At 36.0% G+C, this 23,180-nt stretch overlaps 1 protein-coding gene across 1 annotated transcript; it reads right to left on the bottom strand.

Annotated features, from left to right (window-relative positions):
• Window positions 1-1,103: 1,103 nt before the first annotated feature.
• Window positions 1,104-4,024, bottom strand: LOC133312765 (uncharacterized; the record flags this gene model as incomplete). The annotated part of the gene is made up of 3 exons (XM_061514023.1): window positions 4,015-4,024; window positions 1,433-1,616; window positions 1,104-1,377 (listed from the first exon to the last, which is right to left on the bottom strand). Coding segments are annotated over exons 1-3 (468 nt in total), but the record flags the coding sequence as incomplete, so codon positions are not given.
• Between the last annotated feature and the right edge of the window lie 19,156 nt (window positions 4,025-23,180).

A 23,180-nucleotide genomic window follows, 5' to 3' on the forward strand; every position in this document is an offset into this window, starting at 1 on the left:
GCATATCCAACAAAATAGCAGTTGATTGTTCTTGAGTCCAACTTTCTTTCATTTGGCCTATAAGGCCTTGCTTCTGCTGGACAACCCCAAATGTGTAAATGCCTTATGTTAGGTTTCTTTCCATTTCATAGCTCATAAGAGGTTTTTGTCACTGCTTTGCTAGGAACCCTATTAAGGATATAAACTGCAGTCTTTAGTGCTTCTCCCCAAAGTGATTCTGGAAATGAAGAATGACTAAGCATACTCCTCACCATGTCTTTAAGAGTCCGGTTTCGCCTTTCTGCAACACCATTCATGCTAGGTTTACCTGGCATTGTGTATTGCGGGACGATTCAACACTCCTTTAGGAAGATCGCAAAGGGCCCTGGACGTTGTTCACCTGATCCATCAGATCTACCATAGTGTTCACCACCACGATCAGATCTAATGCCCTTAATATTCTTGCCTAACTAAAGTTCAACTTCAACTTTAAATTCTTTGAACACATCCAATGATTGTGACTTCTCTCTAATCAAATATAGGTATCCAAATCTTGAATAGTCGTCTATGAATGTGATAAAGTATTGTTGACCATTCCAAAAGGCTATAGGAAATGGTCCTCAAACATCCGTATGAATCAATTCTAAGACGTCTGAAGCTCTGTTGGAACCTATTTTCCTTATGTTTGTCTGTTTCCCCTTTATGCATTCAATGCACACCTCAAAATCATCCAGATCAAGGGGTTCAAGAATTCCATCAGTCACAAGCCTCTGAATTCTCTGTTTAGAGATATGACCTAAACGCTTGTGCCACAGAACCAGTACCAACAAACTAAAGTGAGAGTCATACCCTTCTTTTCGTGCCATGCCTTGTATTTGGAACACTCTTTCTTCATGTGTCCAGATTTCTTACAAAAAATAAATAGGTGAATTACTGGTCCTGCTTCTTTTGCTTCTTTGGCAAAGCATCCGCATTATCCTTAGCTCTCTTTCTTTCTTTTCTTGAGAGGTTGATGCCAAGTGAGCACTATCAGTCTTCTCTCGCTGTAACCTCTCTTCTTCTTGCACACAGTGAGAAATGAGCTCATTAAGAGTCCATTTTTCCTTTTGAGTGTTATAACTCACCACAAATTGACCGTATTGTGCAGGAAGAGAGATAATAACTAAGTACATGAGCAACTCAGAAGGCAGCTCTAACTTTAATGCCTTTAGTTTTACAGCAATATTAGACATTTCCATAATGTACTCCCTTATGTTTCCCTTTCCTTTATACCTCATGTTTATGAGTTTGGACAAGGTTTGACTAATTTCATCCTTTTCATTTCGAGCAAAGTATTGCTCAAGTTCCTTCAGAAACAACTTGGCATCAGTAGTCTCAACAATCGAGCCCCCTAAACGCCTTCGGAATGAAACATTTCATGATCATCAGACACATGCGATTTGAGCATTCCCACTTCTCAATTTTATCCATGTTCAAATTTTCCTGAGTGGAAGTGGATTTCTCAGTCCTTAGTGCATTGTCGAGATCCATGCAGCCGAGAACAATTTTCACATTCTCTTTCCACAGCTTGAAATTTGCCCTATTAAGCATTGGAAGCATATTCATTTGAGCAACATAATTGGCAGCGGTAGCAGAAACTATACAGAGAACAAAAAAGATAACATACTAATAACATGTCATGTCATATATATACATACACGACGATATAGACAAATAATCCAAAGTAAAATGAGTTTATTATAAGATACCTAGCACAACATTAATATTTAGTCTGTAGACAAAAATATCAACTTGTAAGTGGTACTCTTAATGTAGTAATCAAACATTGACAATAAGTCATGTCAATTCATAGTCTTCCTGTGGGCCGACTATAAATTACATGGAGAATTCTTGATAATTGTCACATATTTATTACCACAGGTATGTTTGTTACTTGGCCAAATAATAACCTTCCTGTGGGCCGATCACTATCCGCATAAGCAATAAACACACACATGATCACACAACATATGTTATTTGGCCAAACAATAACCTTCCTATGGGCCGATTATTATTTACATAAATAAAATATATTTATATGACCAACCTATTTGAAATCAAATTAACCTTTATAAATTTGGCCACTGTGACGGCTAATAAATCTATCATATTCAATTTCAAATAGAAACCTTTAGGGATAATAAATAAATTTAAAAATAATAATAATAATAAATATAAAAAATATTTATTATCAATTTTAATGTATTTTCATACATACTGTTTTCATCACAAAATAAATAACGACACTGATATTAACAGTTATGAGACATTAGTTTACGAATTGCAAAATATAATCAACTTTAAGAATATATAATGCAACGGAAAAATTGCAAAAATATACCAACAATTTACAATTATATTGTAATCAAATATTGTAACAGTACAACCTAGATAACTTACTATATGTGTACTGTGTACAACCTATTATATTGTAATCAAACATATATATATATATATATATATATATATATATATATATATATATATATATATATATATATATAAATAATTTGAATGCCAATATATAACTTACATGTGGAATATCCATTCGAATGCCAATATATAACAATTCGAATCGCTAACAAATTGCAACAATTTGAACGGCAATCCAGACGGTGATTTGTAATTCACGAAAATCAAGATAACAAGTGTATAGAATGAAAACAGGTATATATACTGTTCACGAAAAAGGATCGGTTGCAATTGTATTCTGATTGCAATACGGATCAAAGACGGAACGCAGATAATTTACAGATTTAAAAAAAAAAAATCGCAATTGATTATGGGTCTTATAATCATATAAACCAGTATCTCTATTTAAAGCCATATATAAGGATCAAATCAAAACTTAATTCCTTCATGATTCAATATGATTATGGCTCTGATACCAATTGTTGGAATTTTTAATTTTTCTAAACCTTATGGTGATAACTATCACCTACAAGGCCAAGATCCATCATACCAAATCATAAAAAAATAAGAACATAAAGGTGGAGGCCTACCTGTCTCCATTGCAGCGGAATAACTTTGATCTTGTCTGTTGGGGTTTGTAGTCTTCCTCGATCAAATCACCCTAAAACCGAATTCTTTAGTATGTCGTATCTCTCTTGATGGGAAAGAGAAACTAGGGTTGGTATTTGACGTCTTGAGGATCATAACCCTTATAGTGTTTTTATCTTTATTATTGGGTCAATAAGCTCTCATTATATCTAGTTGACCCAACACTGATATCCACTCATTCAACCATACTCACTTAGGAATCTATTTGGGAATATTTAACTGATCACTTTAATTTACCCAATATATATAAATAGCACAATATAATTATTAATATAATATGTGACCCACAATGATTATTAGAAAATATAATTTCCTAACAACTTGAGATCTGTTTGATCCTAATTATTTTAAGTTGGCTATGAAAGTAGAATCAAAATTCAAATTATATTTTCACCTATTAGCCTGCGAATGAACTACAACCATTAATACATTTAGGGAGTGTTTGGTAGGATTTTTGGAAAATTAAATTTTTTTAAATTTTTAATTTTTAAATATTATCGTAAATTGAATATTTTTATCATATTTTTGAAAATCAAAATTTTCAAATAAAAAAAAAAAAAAATTTCCTCTATCAAACGCCCCTTAAACTTAATAGAAATATAATCTATCACAGTTCGCTTCTTTTCGTCGTATATATTTCTTGAGGAAAATTTGAAGAGTTTTTAAAATCTAATTATATCTTGATCCATTATTATATGGCTCTGCCTTAATGTGAATTTTGAATTTCTCGTTTCTTAATATAATTACATGTACACTATTTGCTTGACTGGGCCAGGTCAAAAGCAGCCACTAAAGACCCAAGGTATGAATTTTGAAAACGCTATCTAGCCTCATGTTCTCCTTGCTCCTTAAGCAAATGGACTAACCTGGTAACTTCCTTTTTCTTGTCAAAAGGCTATAAATAGAGCAGGTTATCTCAACCTCATCAATTCACACCTGTAACCATTACATCTAAATCATTTCACCTTTGCGCGCTCACAAACACAATCCCCACTTCAAGAAAAATAAGGGAAGGTGACAAACACCAATGGCTCTGATTTCAGCCTTCTTCAATTGCTTTGCACCCTCTTCATCTTCATCAGCTCAAGTCTCTGATTATGCTGAAGGATCTCAATTGAAATCTCCTTCTTCAGAGAAATCAAAGAGCAAACCAAAATCAAAGGGTGCTCCTGTTGTGCTATCTTATTTCCCCGTCAACTATTATCCCTCGCGTTTGTAATGGGGACCAAGTATTCTAAGCTCACAACAGTTCACACAAAGGTTCCCGTTATTAACCAAAAAAAGGGGTGCCTTTGGTGCCGGCCTTTTAGCTTTTTCTGGGTGCTTGGTTTACTTTACGTAGTTCAATTTTAATGTATTATATTTGTCAAAAAAAGGTTTGACATTTTTATTTAATAATGTGTTTGACATGTGGTTTGATGAGTTTTGCAATTTATGTATTATCAAATTCATTAATTAATAGAACACCAGTGAATGATAAACTTATTAATATTTTTAAAACCTTTGCACAAATAGTAATTCCGGAAACCAAGCATGGACTGTGATCTTGATTTGTTCTACATACAATAAATACAGCGTATTGTATCAAGAATAATAACGCGTGCACTTTTTTTTCTATCAAGTGTAAAATATTTTAAATTTGTCTTACAAAATTTTATATATAGCAATGATATTTGCACTAAAGTAGGAAAAACATAAAAGTGGTTTAATTGTGTTTTAAAATTTTTGACTTTTTCTACAAAAGGAATCACAATTAAACTTTTTCTCAAATCTAAATATTTAGGGTTAAGTAGGTTCAATATTAAAAAAGGAGTTAGATGGTTGTCTTCAAGATAGCGCAAGGAGTTAGATGGTTATCTTTCCTTGATTTATATCCCCTCTTTTCGATCTGAATGGATTAGGAATCTCTAATTGGAGGTTACTATTTGTATCTTGAATCAGTATCTTCACAGATGTATTGTTAGGGGTCGCAGATCAGTGTGCACGAAAGAGAAACGACATAGCCAGAGTATGGCATGTGTGCATAGTGATAGCTAAGAGTAGCAGAGCGTAAAGTGTGTATCTGGTTGCCTTAATCCTTTATTTATAAATAGGTTACCTTGTAGAAGTAGAGTTCTAATCACCTTAGGAATGTTGGGAAGTCTTATCCTCTATCTCCTAATGAGGTGATAAGATTGTTACCCTTGTCTCTCTTAGTTGGTTCTTTGTTGTGGAGTTGTTGTGTAATGCCCAGCCGCTTCAAGAATCAATGATTGTCCCCTCAAACTAACACAACACTTTTCGGCGTGCTTTGTCCTCACTCAGACACTTCCTGGGTAAACTTTCCATGAGGTCATCCATCCCAGAATTGCTCCAAGTTAAGCATGCTTATCTATGGAGTTCTTCTATTCTGGGCTATCAAAAAGTAGATGCATCTTGTTATTCTAGGTAGTACCAATTAATTCTTATAAGCTATCCCTAATTGTAGAGTCCTATACATGTACGGTCTTTGGAATCCCTCTCTTTTGGGTGTGTATTATATTCATTCATATACCTCTCCACTGGAAGCCTGCCAGGAGCCGCTCCTTGCCCGTGCTTCCTTGCACCTGAGATCATTCTCCACCTCGTCAACCACCGGATGTTACATGCCCACCAGCATCAGCCTAGTTCGTGCTTAAACCACACTGTACTGGAAGAGAGGCCTTGTTCTGATACCACTTGTAACGTCCGACCATTTCAAGAATCAATGATTATCCCCGCAAACTAATACAAAAATTTTTAACGTGTTTTGTCCATCCCAGAATTACTTCAAGTTAAGCACGTTTAACTATGGAGTTCTTCCATTATGGGTTACCGAAAAGTAGATGCATTTGTTAGTCTAGGTAGTATAACAATTAATTCTTATAAGTTATCCCCAACTATAGAGTCCTATACATATACAGTTTTTGGAATCCCTCTCTTTCGAGTGTGTATTCGATTCATTTATGTGCCCCTCCGCTGGAAGCCTTTTAGGAGCCGCTCCTTGCCAGTGCCTCTTTGCACCGGCGATCACTTCCCGTCCTCGTCAGCCATCGAGATGTTACATGTTGAGATATGAGCCTGTAGGATAGGTCCATAACACCCTCTAAAGTAAATTTTTAACATGTGGCCAATGAAACTTCTTTAAATGGAGACACTTCTTTAACCACAAATTGTCCAGACCATTGGACAAGGACTTACCAATGGGGTCTTAAATATAGTCCGATAAGTCCACAAGGTGTAACAGCCTGTTGTACACCGGTATTGTTAACATTGATTATGATATTAAGCGCAGTTACACTCACAGTAATTCATTTATAAAAATGCGAGTAAACTTTTTCCTTTTTATTACGCGAGCATTTAAAACAATAATAAGGCGTAATAAATAAAAGTTGTGACTGTAACTGAAAATTAATTGCGGAATAATAATATAACATGCCTAGATATCATATAACACTTCTCTCAACTCACTAAAGGGTTCCCATAAATCCACTTAGCTTAAACCTCACTTTTTGGTTTTCTACCTATCTGAACATGGTTCGGTATTTTAATTACAGCAGATAAACCGCATGACACGCGCTTCTCATATTTTAGTATGTTGTTCTACACTTAATTATCTTTCTAACAAACTATCACAAGAGTCATAAAGTTCTCGTTTTCTTCGGATATCACCGTTTGAAGTTGGACATGCAAATCTGCCTGCCAACCTCAATCAGGGCTCCAAACAGTCCTCACTCTATCAACGATTCTGGAAAATCCACTTAACCAATTGCTCTCAAATTTTTATACAGTAAACTAGACACCTCAAGCTTCAATTTTTATACAGTAAGTGACTTGAGAGAAGTGTTTGAAGATATTTAGACTGTTTAACTAATTATTCCGCAAAGAGTTTTTAGTTACGGTCACAACTTTTATTTATTACGCGTTATTAGTGTTTTAAATGCTCGCGTAATAAAAAGAAAAAAGTTTACTCGTATTTTTATAAATGAATTGTTGTGATTATAGTTGCGCTTAATATCATAATCAATGTTAACAATACCGGTGTACAACGGGCTGTTACATCTAGCCCATGTGGGTTAGGGCCAAAAAGCCCACAGTGATATTGGCCCACATGGGCCACAAGCCCTATGGGTTAGGGTCAGCCGGTGGGCCTTTCAAAAATTTAATGTGTATATTTTTTGTTAAACAAAAAGCCCATACTTGATTTTTATTAAACTTTTTGTAATTTTTCAATCTCAAGCAACAACCTAAATCTTATAAAACAATCAGATACAAATGCTGGACAAAATGAAATAAATTTCCATAAAAATTTGGGCAGAAACAACTACTATTTATCATAATATTCACTATTGCTAAATCTTTTTTCTTTAGCTAGCAGATGGGGCTTTCACATGATTGGGATTAGATGAATCAACTAGTTTGATGAACTAACTATGACACAACTACTATTTATTATAATCTCGTGTGTGTAATTGTCCAATTTTGTTTAAGACTATACAGGGTTAGCTAATTATGAAGCGATTATTTAGCTCAATTTTACCTGGTTAGATCAAGCAACAATTCAAAAAGCCTAATGTTCAGTTAAATTAAACAGACACCACCAAAAGAGAAGGCAAAGAGATTATAATTGTGTGACATCTATGAAAAAGAATGTTCATATAACTTAACAAGCAGACCACAATAACCATCGATAAAATATACAAAAATTAAGTTAAGAATATAAAAACAGAAATTCATCATAAAGATAAGAGCATATTTGCTTAAAACTTCATTTCCAGACAACGGCCATTAATTTTTTGAAAGAAGTAATTTAATAATAAATAATTTTTACAAAATTAGTATAGTAATAATATAATATTTAAAGAACTAATTTTTTGAATTACTCTTAAAAAAACAATGAAACCAGGTCATATTTCGGAGCTCACCATTATCATTTATCAATAATCTCTAATTGCTTTATTAGTGTAATGATGTTGTTAAGTACCAATATTTTTTCATTTCCCAACCACTTTTACATGTTCTTTTCGGTGCTAGCCACTTTTACATGTTAACTAATAAAGGACATTTATTTTTTACTTTGCTTTCATCATCAAGCTGTACCTTTAACAATTAATTTGTTCATTATTTTGTATCATTAATTTGAAATATAGAATAAAATATTAATATATATATATATATATATATATATATATATATATATATATATTTTTAAATTAATTTAATTAACGGAATATATTATTTTAGTTTGTAATTATATATTACATACAATTATAGCGTAAAAAATATAGGTGTTTGAAAATTTTATTTTTAGAAAAATCTAAAAAAATGATTTAATTGATAGAAAATAATTTTATTGTTAATTTCCAAATATAACATTATTGCTAATGTTAATTGAAAAAATTTGAATATTGATTTAAATAAATTAAGAATCTTTTCCTGTTATTTTTAGCTTGATCCGCGGGCTGGCCCCATCCAACCCAAGGGATGAGAGGGCCATGTGGGGTTAGGGCCAATAACAACCCATCTTTGATAGGGCCAAAAATACATGGGGCTGAAAATGGGGTTGCATGGGCTGTCCCATGGGCCCATTTTGACAGGTCTAGGAAGGATGATGTAAAGTTAATATAATTTAGTTAGTGATGGTTTGAACCAAGTTTAAATAGGTTGTGTGACTAGGTAATGCATGTGACTTGGAAGCAAAATCATTAGATGTGCCTGGGTGTTGATTTCGGCCTAAAAGAGAAAATTTAGGAAAAATGATGTTTAGTTGTAATTTAATGAAGTTATGGACTTTAAATGGTAATGTCATGGGCTTAGGAAGTCATAGGAATATTAAAATAAAATTAACAACATAATATGTGTAAAATGGCCTTATAGCCGAAATGGTGTTTGTGGGGGGGGGGGGGAGTTTATTGTGTTGTATTTCAACTTGATTTACAAGTAAATTGATGATCCTATATGTGATCATTGTAGGTTGCCTCCCACGGATGTGATCCTTAAGGATTGAGTTTGGTGGATTGCCTTTGGTCCTTGACCAAAAGGATTTGGGTATGTACTTATCTCACATTTGCATGAATGCTTGAATGACCAAGTAAGTGGTCTTTATGGTACTAACGTATATGGGAATGACCTGTTGTGTAGGAATTTCTGGTTGGACTAAGTTACGGTGTAACTTGCATTGAAGCTACCTAGCTTGGGAGTTTCAAGAAGGTAATCTCTTGGTACTGGGGTTAATCCCCGTATGTGCTCCATTATGCCCATTGGGGTAGTAGTTGGAAGTTGTATGTCAATGATGTGATTATATCATACTCATACATATGTATATATATATTGGGTACATAGAGTGTACCGTATCTCTGGCCAGTAGATAGATTGCCGTATGGCGTTGCGGACTTCCACTGGATAGGTCTCCGTAGGGAGTTCTAGTTGGCCTGGGGTCGTGGAGATGTTACCCGTTGAGGAGCACTCTAGGAATGTCTCGGGTGTATCGGATGGGGCACCTTGAATGATGTTCCAGGAACACATTCTTAGATGAGAGCTCTTAAGCTATATGCCAGGGCCAATAGGCCGGATGTTGCATGGTTTTGGCTATGACCATTCCAGCTTCATCGTATGTTTTCTCTTTATACATCCCTACTTCTCTAAATCCCTTGCTATATCCCTTTGTTGTTATGATTTATTATTGTATTTACATCTGAGAGAGCCATTGGGCGGAGTGATCCTCCAGAACCTTTGGGTTACTGAAATATATACGTATATCTCACCCCGCGTTATGGGGCTATGTTTCAGGTGGCTGTAGCGAGACAGGAGCTATGGGCAAGAGGCCAATGGGTTGAGCTTGTGGAGTTGTAGTATTTAAAATTTTGGGCCACTTAGCATAGGCTAGACTTAGAACATGAACATTGTATATTGCATTAGTGCTTGTATCATGCCTTATTTGTTCGTTCTTCATTTTGGCTAAGTCTAGATTGACATATTTATTGTTGTATTTTGAGGTACCTTATTGTAGTTATATTTGACATTGGAAAATTGTAATGTAATGAATCATGGACCTTGTGTATTCATTTTGGCTAAGTCATGCCTTTTTAGTCCAATTACACCATTTTTATCACAGAATAATGCCTAATTATTCATTTCATTGGTTAGGGTATTATAGAAAACCTATGGCCCAGATGAAATGTATCCATCAACACATATATCCCACAAAATATGAACTCTGTGGCTAGAAAATTACTCTAAGCTCATACTTACTCTTTAAACCAAGAAACTAGGTTTCTAATCCAATGACACTTCCAATGGATCCTCCTCAATCAATGAGGCATTTTTCTCAACTCTATATTATAAACAACATGAGAACAAAAGGAAACAACCATCAAAATCCCTTCACAATCATCAATTTTGCAACACTATTTATCATAAAACCTAACTATGAAATCATCATATAAACATGAAATATGTTTGAGTTTACTCACAACCAATGTCTCTAGAATGATGAGGTGAAGATTCCCTAAGCTCAAAGGGATCAAAACACTCCTAAAACTCCACCAACACCAAATCTCTCAAAACTTAAAAAGCAAATAACTCCTTCTCTAAAATCCAATCAACTGGTTTTGTTCACAAAGAGACTCTATGCACTTTTCCTTCCAACATCAAAGTTTTTCATCAACTAGAGTAAAAGCTAGGTTTAAGGTGATTAGATATGGAGGATGGAGGCTTTGGGAGATGGTGCTCGAAGAAGATGAAGCTTAAGTGGCTAATTAATATACTTAAGTGCATTATGCTTTAATGTTGAGAAAGTCAACATTTCTTCCTTAGTTAATTACTCTAATGTCCTTTCTTCATATAATTATCTCTCTAGCCGTTACTTAATACTCTTAATTGTGTGACTTAACTCATAAATTTGTCTCTCATTAATTTATCTCAAAATTTTAGGTAATTGTTGCCATATTGCATTTTTACTGTAAACTTTCAGTAATTACACTTTTACACTGAAAAGAGAATTAAAACTCATTAACTAGACTTTTTATCTAATTAATCTCATATAATTATGCAAAATCCTAATTACTCATTATACAAATTTGGGTTATTATAATGAGAGAGAGGGAGAATGTGGAGATGAAGAAAGTATATGAACGGGAAAAAGGAAAATGAAATTGAGGATCTTTAGAAAAACATTCTAAGTTTAAGAGTATGTTAAATGGGAAGGCAAAGACTCGCATGTCCTTCATAAAATGAAGAGTAAGAATATGAAGAAAGAGCGCTTTAGTCTACTTATAATAAATGTGTTAGGAGAGTTTTAAATTTTTCTCTAAGACATCAGCTTACACTCAATTTATTCTCACACATAACTAAAATTATATATATATATATATATATATATATATATATATATATATATATATTGGGAAATATAAGTATTATGTAACATGAGATAATGAAACTTTCCGGCTAACTCAAAAAAGTGTGGCCCACTCAATTTTTTTTCCTTTTTCCTGTACAGTGGGAACATTATGTAATATGTAACAAGAGATACTGAAACTTTCCAGCTGACTCAAAAATGTGTGGGACCATTTTTTTTCCCTTTTCATGTACACTGAGACCTATAATGTTTGTGTGTCTATAACAGGAGATAATTTGTCTCTATATATGCTTCAATATATATAATTTTTGGAATTACACATAAATGTTCAAGAAGATGCTAATCTTGATAGCGTACAACCATTATGTAGATTTTTCCTAAACTGATGAGAATAATCACATAATATGGTAGTAATGAAGCATAAACCTTTATGAAAAAGGCTATATAAGAATTAAAAAAAACAAGTTGATGATGTTTGCAATTTTTGGAATAGAAAATAATAATGCTAATTATTCTTCTTTTTTCTTTTGTCAAACGAAACCTTCGTTTTCTACAAATCACTTAAAATAAAGAAATGTAACAAAACGTGTAGAGTTGGGTTCAAAACCAATCCAAGAAGAAAAAGTTTATTTTCAGTCATAGAGAACCGTAAATCTATACCGTATAGTATGCGCTCAGAGATATCTTCGAGATAGATATACTGATTGGCTTATAGCCAATATTTCAATCACCGCGCACTATCAATGGGCGTTAGCCAAGACGTGGGTGTGTGCACAATATTGGTAATAATAGTAAATAGGTCAAAAAGTGTGCACCTGGGGTCTTTAGCCTCTTATTTATAAGAATTACCTTCATAGGCTTTTGGGCCTTTGAGATCTCCCAGTTGATATGAAACCTGCCTTGATTGATCGGGATAGGAATCTTATCCGTTGATCCTCTCTAGATTATATGGATGTGATATCCCTATCCAATCTTACTAGTAATAGGGTTGTTAGGATATGGATCCAGTCCATAACAGTTTACCCCCAGTCCGGTAGTTTGAGCGTTCAGGCTACCAGACTGTAATATTTTTCTTACACCTTAGACACGTCTAGGTTCGTCCTTAATTGGCATCTGCTCGACATTCTTGAGTCGCTTTGTACGCATTTCTTTTGTGGGGGCTCTTTCTTTTTTGGTGTTGTAAAGTACATTGTTGAGTTTTTCCCGGCCTCTGTCTTCTTTGACGTGGCCATTTCAATTTCAACTTCTATCATGCTTTTATGACGCATCTTGCCATTTTTTTTGTTAAAGTTGCTTTAGCTCAACTTGTGTTCCCAAAGCTTTATCCTATATGAACTTGGATTGTCTTTTCGAGACTCTAATTTGTACTGCTTTCTGGGCTGCTTTATAGATTTAGGCTCGTTATGTGGCCTTTTGTCCCTTATTCCATTTGTTATTCGGTCTTCGTCTGTGATTCTGAGTGAGTAGAGTTATGTATCAGAATGCCAATTTATTTTGTACTTTACTCTTTACTTTTAGGGGCCTCTGAGCTCCTATTAAATTTGTAATTGATATTACCGGGTTTGTTCCCGGTCCTTTTTTGATTTGGTAGTTTGAATTCCCCTATCTTTCTCCTATTTACTGAGTTGGGTTCTTTCGCACCAAAATTAGCCCAGCATTATTGTCGCGATTGGAATAGCTTCCTTCGCCTGAAGACCTATGTTTGGAGAAGTGGTGTTTGCTTCTTTAATTTTGAGCTCAGCTTCTCTTGTCATGATTGTTTATCTTGACTTGGCTTCTTTATGGAAGAAGCATTATTGTTTGCAGTTACTCTTGTATTTGACTTGTTTTGTCGTAATCTTAAGCTTGCGAAGGCAATGATCGCCTCCTTGGCTTTGAGCTCGGCGACGTTTTTCATGGGTTTTTTTTATCTGAGCTTCACTTCTTTTGTTATGACTTTTTCATCTGAGCCCAACTTAGTTCGCCGTGGGTTTTTACTTTCAGCCCTGCTTCTTTCGCGGTTGATTTTTTATTTGAGCTCGGCCCATTGGGTTGCGAGCCTTATCACTTGACTTCGTTGCCAAAATCTTGAATAGGAGCCCGACATTGTAACACCTCGTGTATACTCGGTTTGTTAACATGTCATCGTATTATGCTACGCTTAATTAAAATTGCGGAATAACTTTTTCTTTTCAATTATGACGTCATTAATTATTAACCAAGTTGCTTACTTAGTTCTCTTTCAAAACATTGCCTGTATGTAATTGCAAATAAACAACAATTTAACTGAATAACCTCATAATATAAATAAGTGAGTATCTAAGTCGCAGATCTATAACACGTAATCCGGACAATATCCTGATACATTAAACAACTCAAATCTAAAATACCAAAGTCAACACAACGTGGCATGGACAATCCTCATGCTCACCAAATAAGGCAACAAAGCCCAACAAGAGTCTCAACTCAATAATCATAAACATGACAGAAAACAGTTACAGCATCCAAGGATAACATCATAATAGCATAAATCTAACTCAGCTCCGGCCTCCTGCCGCCTGAGGCATCAGCCCCCAAGTTACCTGAAATAAGCGCCTCAAACGTGGGGTGAGATCTCTAAACAGAAATCTTAATAAGGCAAGGGGTCCTCAAGGATTTTTCACCCCAAGCTCACTTACATGTGCAATATAAGTTCTTAAAACAATATACAATATCAATTCCAAAATCAGTGCAATGCAGCAGATAATCATGTCATGTGTGTTATAACTAATCTACTGGCCAGAGAAATGCAGGAATACGTCTATTACCCACACAGTACACACCCATGCCGTACCTGCCCATAGGATCACATCCCGTCTAGGCGAACACCACATAAATATCATAGGCATTTGCACTTAACAGCTCGATAGCATTTCAAATATCAAAGCATGAAAACACGTCATGCATATAACCATCCCCCCATGGGACATGGTGGAACCAACAATGGCTAAACTAAGGACACGAAAGCTTACCTTGCAAGCTAACTATCCAAGCCAAGAGTCCACACAAGCTCAAGGCCCACAAAAAACACAATCACAATCTGTTTATACAATAATTAATCATCAATAATCATTGCTCAAGATTACATTAAGCGATTAAGGCTTTCTTACTCATTTTAACTCATTTCATGTTGTTTCTACAGGAGGTATTCGAATACTCCACGAGTAGTATTCGAATACTCCAGCTCTCCAAAAAGTATTCAATTACTTTCACCAAAGTATTCGAATACCACAAGGTATTCGAATATCAACAGCCCCAAGTATCCGAATACCACAGTATCTGAATACCAAAAATCACTGTATTCGAATACTCTCCAGTATTCAAATATTTCTTCAAAGGTATCTGAATACTTTTCTTCCTAGAAAAGTATCCTAATACTTCTGCAAGGAGTATTCGACTACCAGAGTACAAGTATTCGAATACTACATGAAAAATATTCGAATACTTCTCCAACAGAAAGCAGAATTTCGAACAGACAGGTGCATAATCCCATTTTTAAGGGTCCAAATGTGATTGAGAGTCCAATGACTCCCTAAACTGATATTCAACAACATCTTAAGAACTCAGAAACGCATTCCTTTACTTAAATGATCCAAGTTTTACTTTTTAACCGAATAAACAAGTTTAAAACGTCAAAAACAAAAATCTATGATCATGGTATACCTCTAAGGCTCACAACTCCGAAAATGAGGAACACAAGGGTCCTCTACTCAGCACCACAAAACTGACTTTGTCAAACCACGAAAAAATAACACAAGCTTGGACCTTTCTACTCAAAGATGGCTCCTTGAAGCCTCCAATGGCATGAACAATGGCTCACAGCAAGGGGAACACCAACTCAGCCCACAAAACCACCACATGAAAGAGGCTAAGCTCAGCAAACATGGACCTTTCACCCACACAAGGCTTGCCCTCACAACACTCTACCAAAATGGTGAAGGAACAAAGAGCAAAGGAGGTCACTTTGGTGGAGTTCAAGAAGAAAATGGCTATGGAATGGTAGAGGAAAGGTGGCAACTGAAGAAGGTTCAGAATTTCCTCAAGTAGGCAGCCTCAACATGGCCTAGGGTTAAGAGCCCACTAGCATATATAGTCCACTTAAGTGTAATCACACAGTATTAACAAAAATAGCTACGCTTAGCATTTTATTCTCAGACTTAATATTCTGAACCTAGTCATTATTCTAGGATTTCTCATATTTTTTTTTTATTTTTCGCAGCACCTTTTCGATACGCGCTTTTACATGGCCAGTATCAGTTCTGGCACCAGTTTTCATTATTTTAACTTGAAACTTGAAATCACAGTCTTACATAATATTCTAGGAATATTCATGCACTTATTATAATTTTTCTGGATACTTCATCGGTACGCATTTATACCGTGAGCAGAACTGGTATCTGCATTTTTCGTCAGAAAAGCAAATTTCAACATTCTTAATTACTTTCTATAATTATTTAAGCCTTCTCTTAATTATTAGGGTCAATTATAGAATTATCTCATTAATCACATAATTATTTAATTAAATTCCTTAATTAAGGGTGCAGGTTCTTACATTCACCCCACCTTTTTAGGATTATGTCCTCAAAATCAGAATATACCTGTCTCGGAAATCAGGATATTGCCGGAGAAGCTCGTCCCCTCGCTCCCAGGTACATTCCTCAGGAGTTCTTCCTGCCCATTGCACTTTGACCATCAGAATGATCTTGCTCCTCAACTTCTTCTCGCCACGATCGAGAATCTTGAGTGGTCCGACGAGAGTTTTTAGGTTCTCCCGAACCTCCACATCATCAAGTTGCACCACGTGCAAAGGGTCCGCTATGTACCTCCGAAGCTGAGACACATGAAACACATCGTGGATGTTGGCCAAGTTCGGAGGCAAGGCAAGTCGATAGGCAACAGGTCCTACTCTACCAAGGATCTGGTATGGCCCAATAAACCGCGGGCTCAGCTTCCTCACTCCGAGTGCCCGTCCAACACCGGTGACAGGTGAAAGTCTCACAAACACGTGCTCACCCTCACTGAACTCCAGTGGACGATGCTTGACATCGTAGTAACTCTTCTGGCGATTCTGCGCCTGCTTCAGCTTTTTCCTGATCATCTGGATCTGCAGAGTGGTATCTTTGACGACGTCCAAGCCAAACAACTCACGATCCCCAACCTCAGACCAGCAGGTAGGAGTACGACACCTCCTACCATACAACGCCTCGTAGGGTGCCATGCCCAGGCTAGCATGGAAACTGTTGTTATAAGAAAACTCAACCAATGGCAGGTACCTATCCCATGCTGAACCCTGCTCCAACGTGCAAGCCCTCAACATGTCCTCCAAGGTCTGGATGGTCCGTTCAGTCTGTCCATCAGTCTGAGGATGATAGGTTGTACTCAGTCTCAACTGAGTACCAAAAGCTCCCTGCAATGCCTCCCAAAACCGAGATGTGAACTTCAAATCTCTATCACTGATAATACTCTCGGGCATTGACACGAGCTGTCGAACTCGCGCAAATTAAATTTTTTTTATTAGGGTTCAGAAAATTTACAGTAAAGTGGAAACCCTAAGTCGTCTCTTAAGGAAATTGTTTTGATAAAAATCGTTTATGATGACAGAAAATTAAAATGGGGGTTTTGGATTTTAGTTGAATAATTAAAAAGGCAGAATATAAAATTGGAATTAAAATTCGTAACTAAAAATTAACCAACCTAAGGTTAGGGTTCCTAGGCTGTCCTTCCTTGGATAAAATAATTACCAAATTCGTGATTAATTTAAATTGAATCAGAATCCTTATTTTCAATTGAGAGCAATCTAATCATCAAATCTGATGATCATTCTTTTTCCATAATCGCGATCGCGAACCTCAGATCGAATATCCACAATCGCACGATATCGATCTGAGTTAGGGTAAAGAAACGAATCTGGTTAGAGAATGACCACTGATCCTCTAGACATATCCATGGAACCCCTTCCCCTTAGGCTGATTAAAAGGGTTTTAGCCTAGCATGGCTAGGAAAAGCATGATTAAAAATTAAGATAAAATAAAAAGAAGAAGAAAAAGATGAAGAACGCGAAGAACGCTTCAGAGAAAGTGTTTTGATCCTCAATTTTGAAAATTACCGAATGATGAAAAGTTTCCTACTCTGCCGTCATATACCCCTACCCAAATCGGGTTAAGGTTCAGTTCTGATTGGCCCATCTGTCTAAAATACGAAATAAAATAAAATAAAACTAAAACTTGGCTTTAGGCCACTTAAGTAACTGGGTTTTAATTTAAATTACAAGTCTAATAATAAAATAAAACTTCAACAAAACGTGTCCGACTTGGCGTCAGAAATCAACCAACTTCCACTCTGAGTTGGGCTTCGAACGCTTATAAGAATTGTAGCCCTCTGTGTTATCTGAAAAACCCAACGAGAACGGAGTCAATCCGACAACTGTGGACCGAGATATGGCCAAAATACAGAAGTAACGTAAAGCTGAAAAATTCTGACGAAAATAAATTAAACCCAATCAAAAACTAAAAATGTAAATTAACTCAAAACATCATTATTTTATTCAAATAAATCCTAAAAATACAAATCAAGAGTAACAAATAAGTGCAATCAAATATGAGTTATCAAATTCTCCCACACTTATCTTTTTGCACTCCTGGGCAAAAACTAGAATAGAAAAAGAAAGCAAAGAAATAAGAATAGAGTGAAGATCAACCTATCCTTCCTAATAACTAGCAAGTATACAAAAGATAACAAAAATCACAAGTCTTGAACAGATAAAACAACCAGGACAAAAATTCTTTAATCTCAAATCACAAGACCTGTCAATTTCAACTGCAACTGCAAACTACACAAAAATGGTTCCTCACAGGATGCTCTCAATTTTCTCTCAAGTGTATTAGTTAATTCAGTATATCACTCAAATCAACTCAAGAAAATCATTCTACCATAGGCTTGCTCAAGTTTTACTTCTCCACTGCTAATAACACATGCATGCACAAATCAAGAGGACTTTATGCAGGGTTGTAATGGGGCTGAGGTAAAGATATGGATGAATATGGAAGAGAAAGCTAAACACCCCAGAATTTTACAAAGAGCAAAAGTTAAGAACTAAACTAAGAACATAAAACAAGGATACTGAAAAGATAGAAATAAACACTTTTTTTGTGTGTTTTTTTAAGTAAAACCACATGTCACCCCCCACACTTAAACTTTTGTCCGTCTCGGGAAAACCCCCACACTTAAACACAACATCACAATGAAACCAATGCTCAGTAAAACTCCAGGGTGTGGAATTAATTGATTTTTCACTTAGGCTTGTAATGCGGCTTAAAAAATAAAAGATATAAAGGCTCAAAGGGGCTCACCAAGGGATAATAATATAAGGGATGGCTATCTAGCTGAAGTGGGTATAAAAAGAAATGAACGCCTAAATCATATTCATGCATGGAAGTGAAAAATGCAGTTTCAGAAATAACAAGAGCAAGTTATAGAGGACAACAATCAAGAGCAAAATCACACAAGAAAGAAAAACTGGCCTACAGATGAAGACCATGTCTACAGGCTCAAAATCTCACAAGGGTGTATCAAATCATGCAATCAGTAGCACAGTATCAAGCAGCAAGTAATGCAATCCAAGAATCAAGAACCAAGCCTAAGCATAAATTTCTATCAAAACCTTGTGATTCAAGTATAATTCATGTATAACTCACTAATCATAAGAGAGAACAAGAAAATCAATCAACTCTTTTTTTAAAAAATCCAAACATGAAAAACAAAGCTACGAAAGGAAGTGAACTCCCTGTCCTCCTTAAGGAGGGTAAACAACATCAAGCAGCCGAAGCTCTGCATCCATCTGTGTCTCCACAAGCTGCTGATGTGCTCCTTCATAAAAGGGCTTCAGACGATGCCCATTCACAATGAAAGTGTTGCCAGTCTGCTTATCACTTAATTCAACTGCACCATAGGGAAAAATATCAGTAATAACAAATGGGCCATCCCAGGCATGAACTTAAGATGGGAATTGAATAACAGCACATTCTGGCCCACTGCAAATTCTTTCCGCAGGATCTGCTTATCATGGAATGCCTTTGTCTTTTCCTTGTATATGGGTGAGCTCTCATAGGCATCCAAACGAAGCTCCTCTAACTCTTGCAGTTGTAGTTTCCTTTCTCCCCCGGATTGGATTAGGTCCATGTTACACTGCTTCACAGCCCAATATGCCCGATGCTTCAGCTCCACTGGTAGGTGACATGCCTTACCATAAACAAGCCGGTAAGGGGACATCCCAATCGGAGTCTTATAGGCAGTCCTATATGCCCACAAAGCATCTTCCAACCTCTTGCTCCAATCCTTTCTATTGGCATTGACAGTCTTCTGAAGGATTTGCTTAACCTCTCTGTTTGAAACTTCGGCTTGGCCATTTGTTTGTGGATGGTATACTGTAGCTACTTTGTGGAGGACTCCATATTTTTTCAGTAAGGCATCCATGCTCCTATTGCAAAAATGTGAGCCCAGGTCACTGATAATAGCTCGAGGAATGCCAAACCTGCAGAAAATATGAGAATGGACAAAATCTACAACAACAGCAGAATCATCAGTTCGGGTGGCTTTCACCTCACTGATAATAACGAAATTGAATTAATTACTGAAACTACATTTTTAAGTCATGAGATAAAATCGAGTGAAACTTTATTAAATACCCTGTTTGCTGAAATAGTAGTTTTCCAGAAGAAGAAAAAACCTTGTTGCACTGTAAAAATTATATTAAATTGAATTCACTAGCTTAAAAAAATCTTCTTCGACACAATAAAACTAGACATCCGGGGTTTTACGTGCATATAAAAATTATTTCATTCGGGGGTTTGTAGCTCCCGAAACAGAACTCACAAGTACCCGATAAATCAGTGAAAATTTTCCAAAACTACCTGACTTGCAAAAATCATATAAAACCAGGCTTACATGCTTTTGACATAAACTTTATATAATCTGAAACTAGACATTTGGGGATTTACGTACATATAAATTATACCCCAATCGGAGGTCTGTAGCCCCAGAAACGGAACTCGCAAAGTACTCACGAAATCGGTTTAAAAATTCAGACTTCCAAAACGTACATGGATTATTTTTGCAAAAGAATACCAGATTTTCACAAGTTACAAACAGACCATAAAAATCCAAATACCGCATATTAGAGCATGTCCTAACATATTTTTCCGGCATCTCAAAATATTACATCAACCTAGAATGATCAACCAACATCCAACAGAATAGCAGACAAACAGCAGAATTTTCCAAAACAGCAGCAGTCAACAAAATATTTCCAAATCAAATACTTCATCAAATGCTTCTATATCTCCCTGCAATTTATAAAAATTGAGAGTATTGCAACAATATCAGTCTAAGTACAAAATTCTAAAACAGTCGCATCAACATTTAAATTCAGAACAGATGCTAAGACAGAATCAGAATGCATATATAACGCCAGAATACTAATCAGAATGCGTATATAACGCCAGAGTAATGTACGTTCATAGCACTGCAGTGCACGTGCTACTAACTAACACAGAGGATATTCCATTTGGCCCATCAGAGGGGAATTCCAACTGCGACCTATGCGAACTGAGCCACGGTTCCATTCCCTGGTACCTGAGGGATGCCTACATGATGCATGCTCGGACAAATGTTTCTTATCATAAATATTCATAGTTCACAAACAGCATGAAAATAATGCGTGTATGCCATGATATGTTCGCACACACAAAAAAGACAGATGAAATTATGATGCATATGAGCTAGGGGTGTCAATATGGGTTTTGACACGCGGGTCAACCCGCGACACGACACAAAAATTCGTGTTCGGGTTGACCTGTAAAAAAATTCGTGTCGTGTTCGTGTTGGAAAAAATGACACGCAAAAAATTCGTGTCGTGTTCATGTTTATGAATTCGTGTTCGTGTCGACCCGTATTATTTTTAATTATTATTTTTTTATTTTTTTATTATTATTTTTTTATTTTTTATTTATTTTCGATCTATTTTTTTAAATTTTTTTGTCAATTATCGTTTTGTCCCCTATTTTGCGTGTTATTCGTGTCGTGTCGTGTCAACCCGCAAAAAATTCGTGTTGTGTTAGTGTTGAAGATTTTGACACGAATGAAAATTCGTGTCGTGTTCGTGTTGATGTATTCGTGTCGTGTCGAATTCGTGTCGTGTCAACCCATATTGACACCCCTAATATGAGCATGACTTTATCAGAATCAGAGTAGCATATATCTTATGGATTTTTAATACCAATATCTCGAATAACAAATGCTTCCAAAACAGAATTCCCATCATGTCAAGTCCAAGGGCAAATTACCAATAATATTTAACAGAATACAAGTCACAAAGGAACATGTGAGCAATAGTTCAAAATTCCATACACTAGCTAATAGTCACAAAAGGTCTCGCCACCAAACACTTACCTGCGTGTCCCAAATAATAACCAAACAGCACCAAAGCAGTCCACGCTCTTAGGGGTTTTGCGCACCTAATATACCATTACACCAAATCAGAATTCTAAATAATTTTTCCTATAATTCACAAATAATTTCTATGCCAACTAACTCTTGTATATGACCGGTTTTCATGATTCTCCTCATAAATAAATTTTCTGACTTCTTGTAAATTTTCTAACTTCTTACAGCAATAAAATCCAAGGTTCTTCCATGTATACCAATTCGGTTTTACCATGCTTCTTGCCCTAAACAAATTTCTGACTTCCCATTAATTTACCAACGTGTAACAGCGAAAAATCCCAAGTTTTCCAATGTATACCAACTCAGTTTTCAACATTAAAAAGGGTTCAGGATATTTTATTCCCAATTCAAATCTACAAGGCCATGGATGCGCTAAGGGAAGTTTTTAAACAGGTTGTCCAACTAAATTTCCACATGCAAGGCTAGATATACAATATAACCACACAAACAGTCCAACAATTTATAAGAGAGCTATCTTCCAAGCTCACCATTCAGGTCTTTTTTTGTGTTTTCAATCCTAGGTTCAAGAGATCCAATAGGGCAGAAACAAGGAAAATAAATAACAACAAAGTAATCCTCCTAGACCCTACATGTTGACCGAAACTGTGTAGAGGAGAAAGAGAGGTTTGCAACTCGAACTTACCTCCTCACGTACGTACACGAGACCACAATTCGACCAAGGAGCAGCTCCTCACTTTCTTATGCTCCAAGAGACCGGTTCCAGCTACATGCAAAGGGAAGAACCCCAATCAGAACCAATTCAACTCTAGGAGAACAAGGAGATAAAGAAATGCCCCACCTCCTTGAAGGTTGCTTCACGGCTGAACAAGGAAGATAAAAAGGTGAGCAGACATTGCGATCTCCTTGATGCTAATGATTCGACCAACTATGGAGAGGGAAAAGGGAGATGTGCGTTTAGGTGCTTAGGTTCTCCTCTTTTGGACTTACGACTTTGAGGTGACAAGAATGGGGATGAGTTTATTTTTCTGGACCAAAAGATAGACATGCAAGTCGATTAAGGGTTGCTATGCGCATAAGGGAATAGAGGAAAATGGCTTGTGATTCTGAACAAAATGAAGGACAGTAGTCAAATTCTTTGTGTAGTTTTCTCTCTTTGTTATGCGCACAAGATGAGAGAAGTAGGAGATAGGTAGGAAATATTCTGGACCAATACAAATATGAGTTATCAAATTCTCCCATACTTATCTTTTTGCACTCCTGGGCAAGA

The sequence above is a fragment of the Gastrolobium bilobum genome, unplaced genomic scaffold, assembly GCF_033153095.1.
Source record: "Gastrolobium bilobum isolate Gb01-03AN ecotype WA unplaced genomic scaffold, APGP_CSIRO_Gbil_v1 utg102601, whole genome shotgun sequence".
NCBI classification, from domain to species: Eukaryota; Viridiplantae; Streptophyta; class Magnoliopsida; order Fabales; family Fabaceae; genus Gastrolobium; species Gastrolobium bilobum.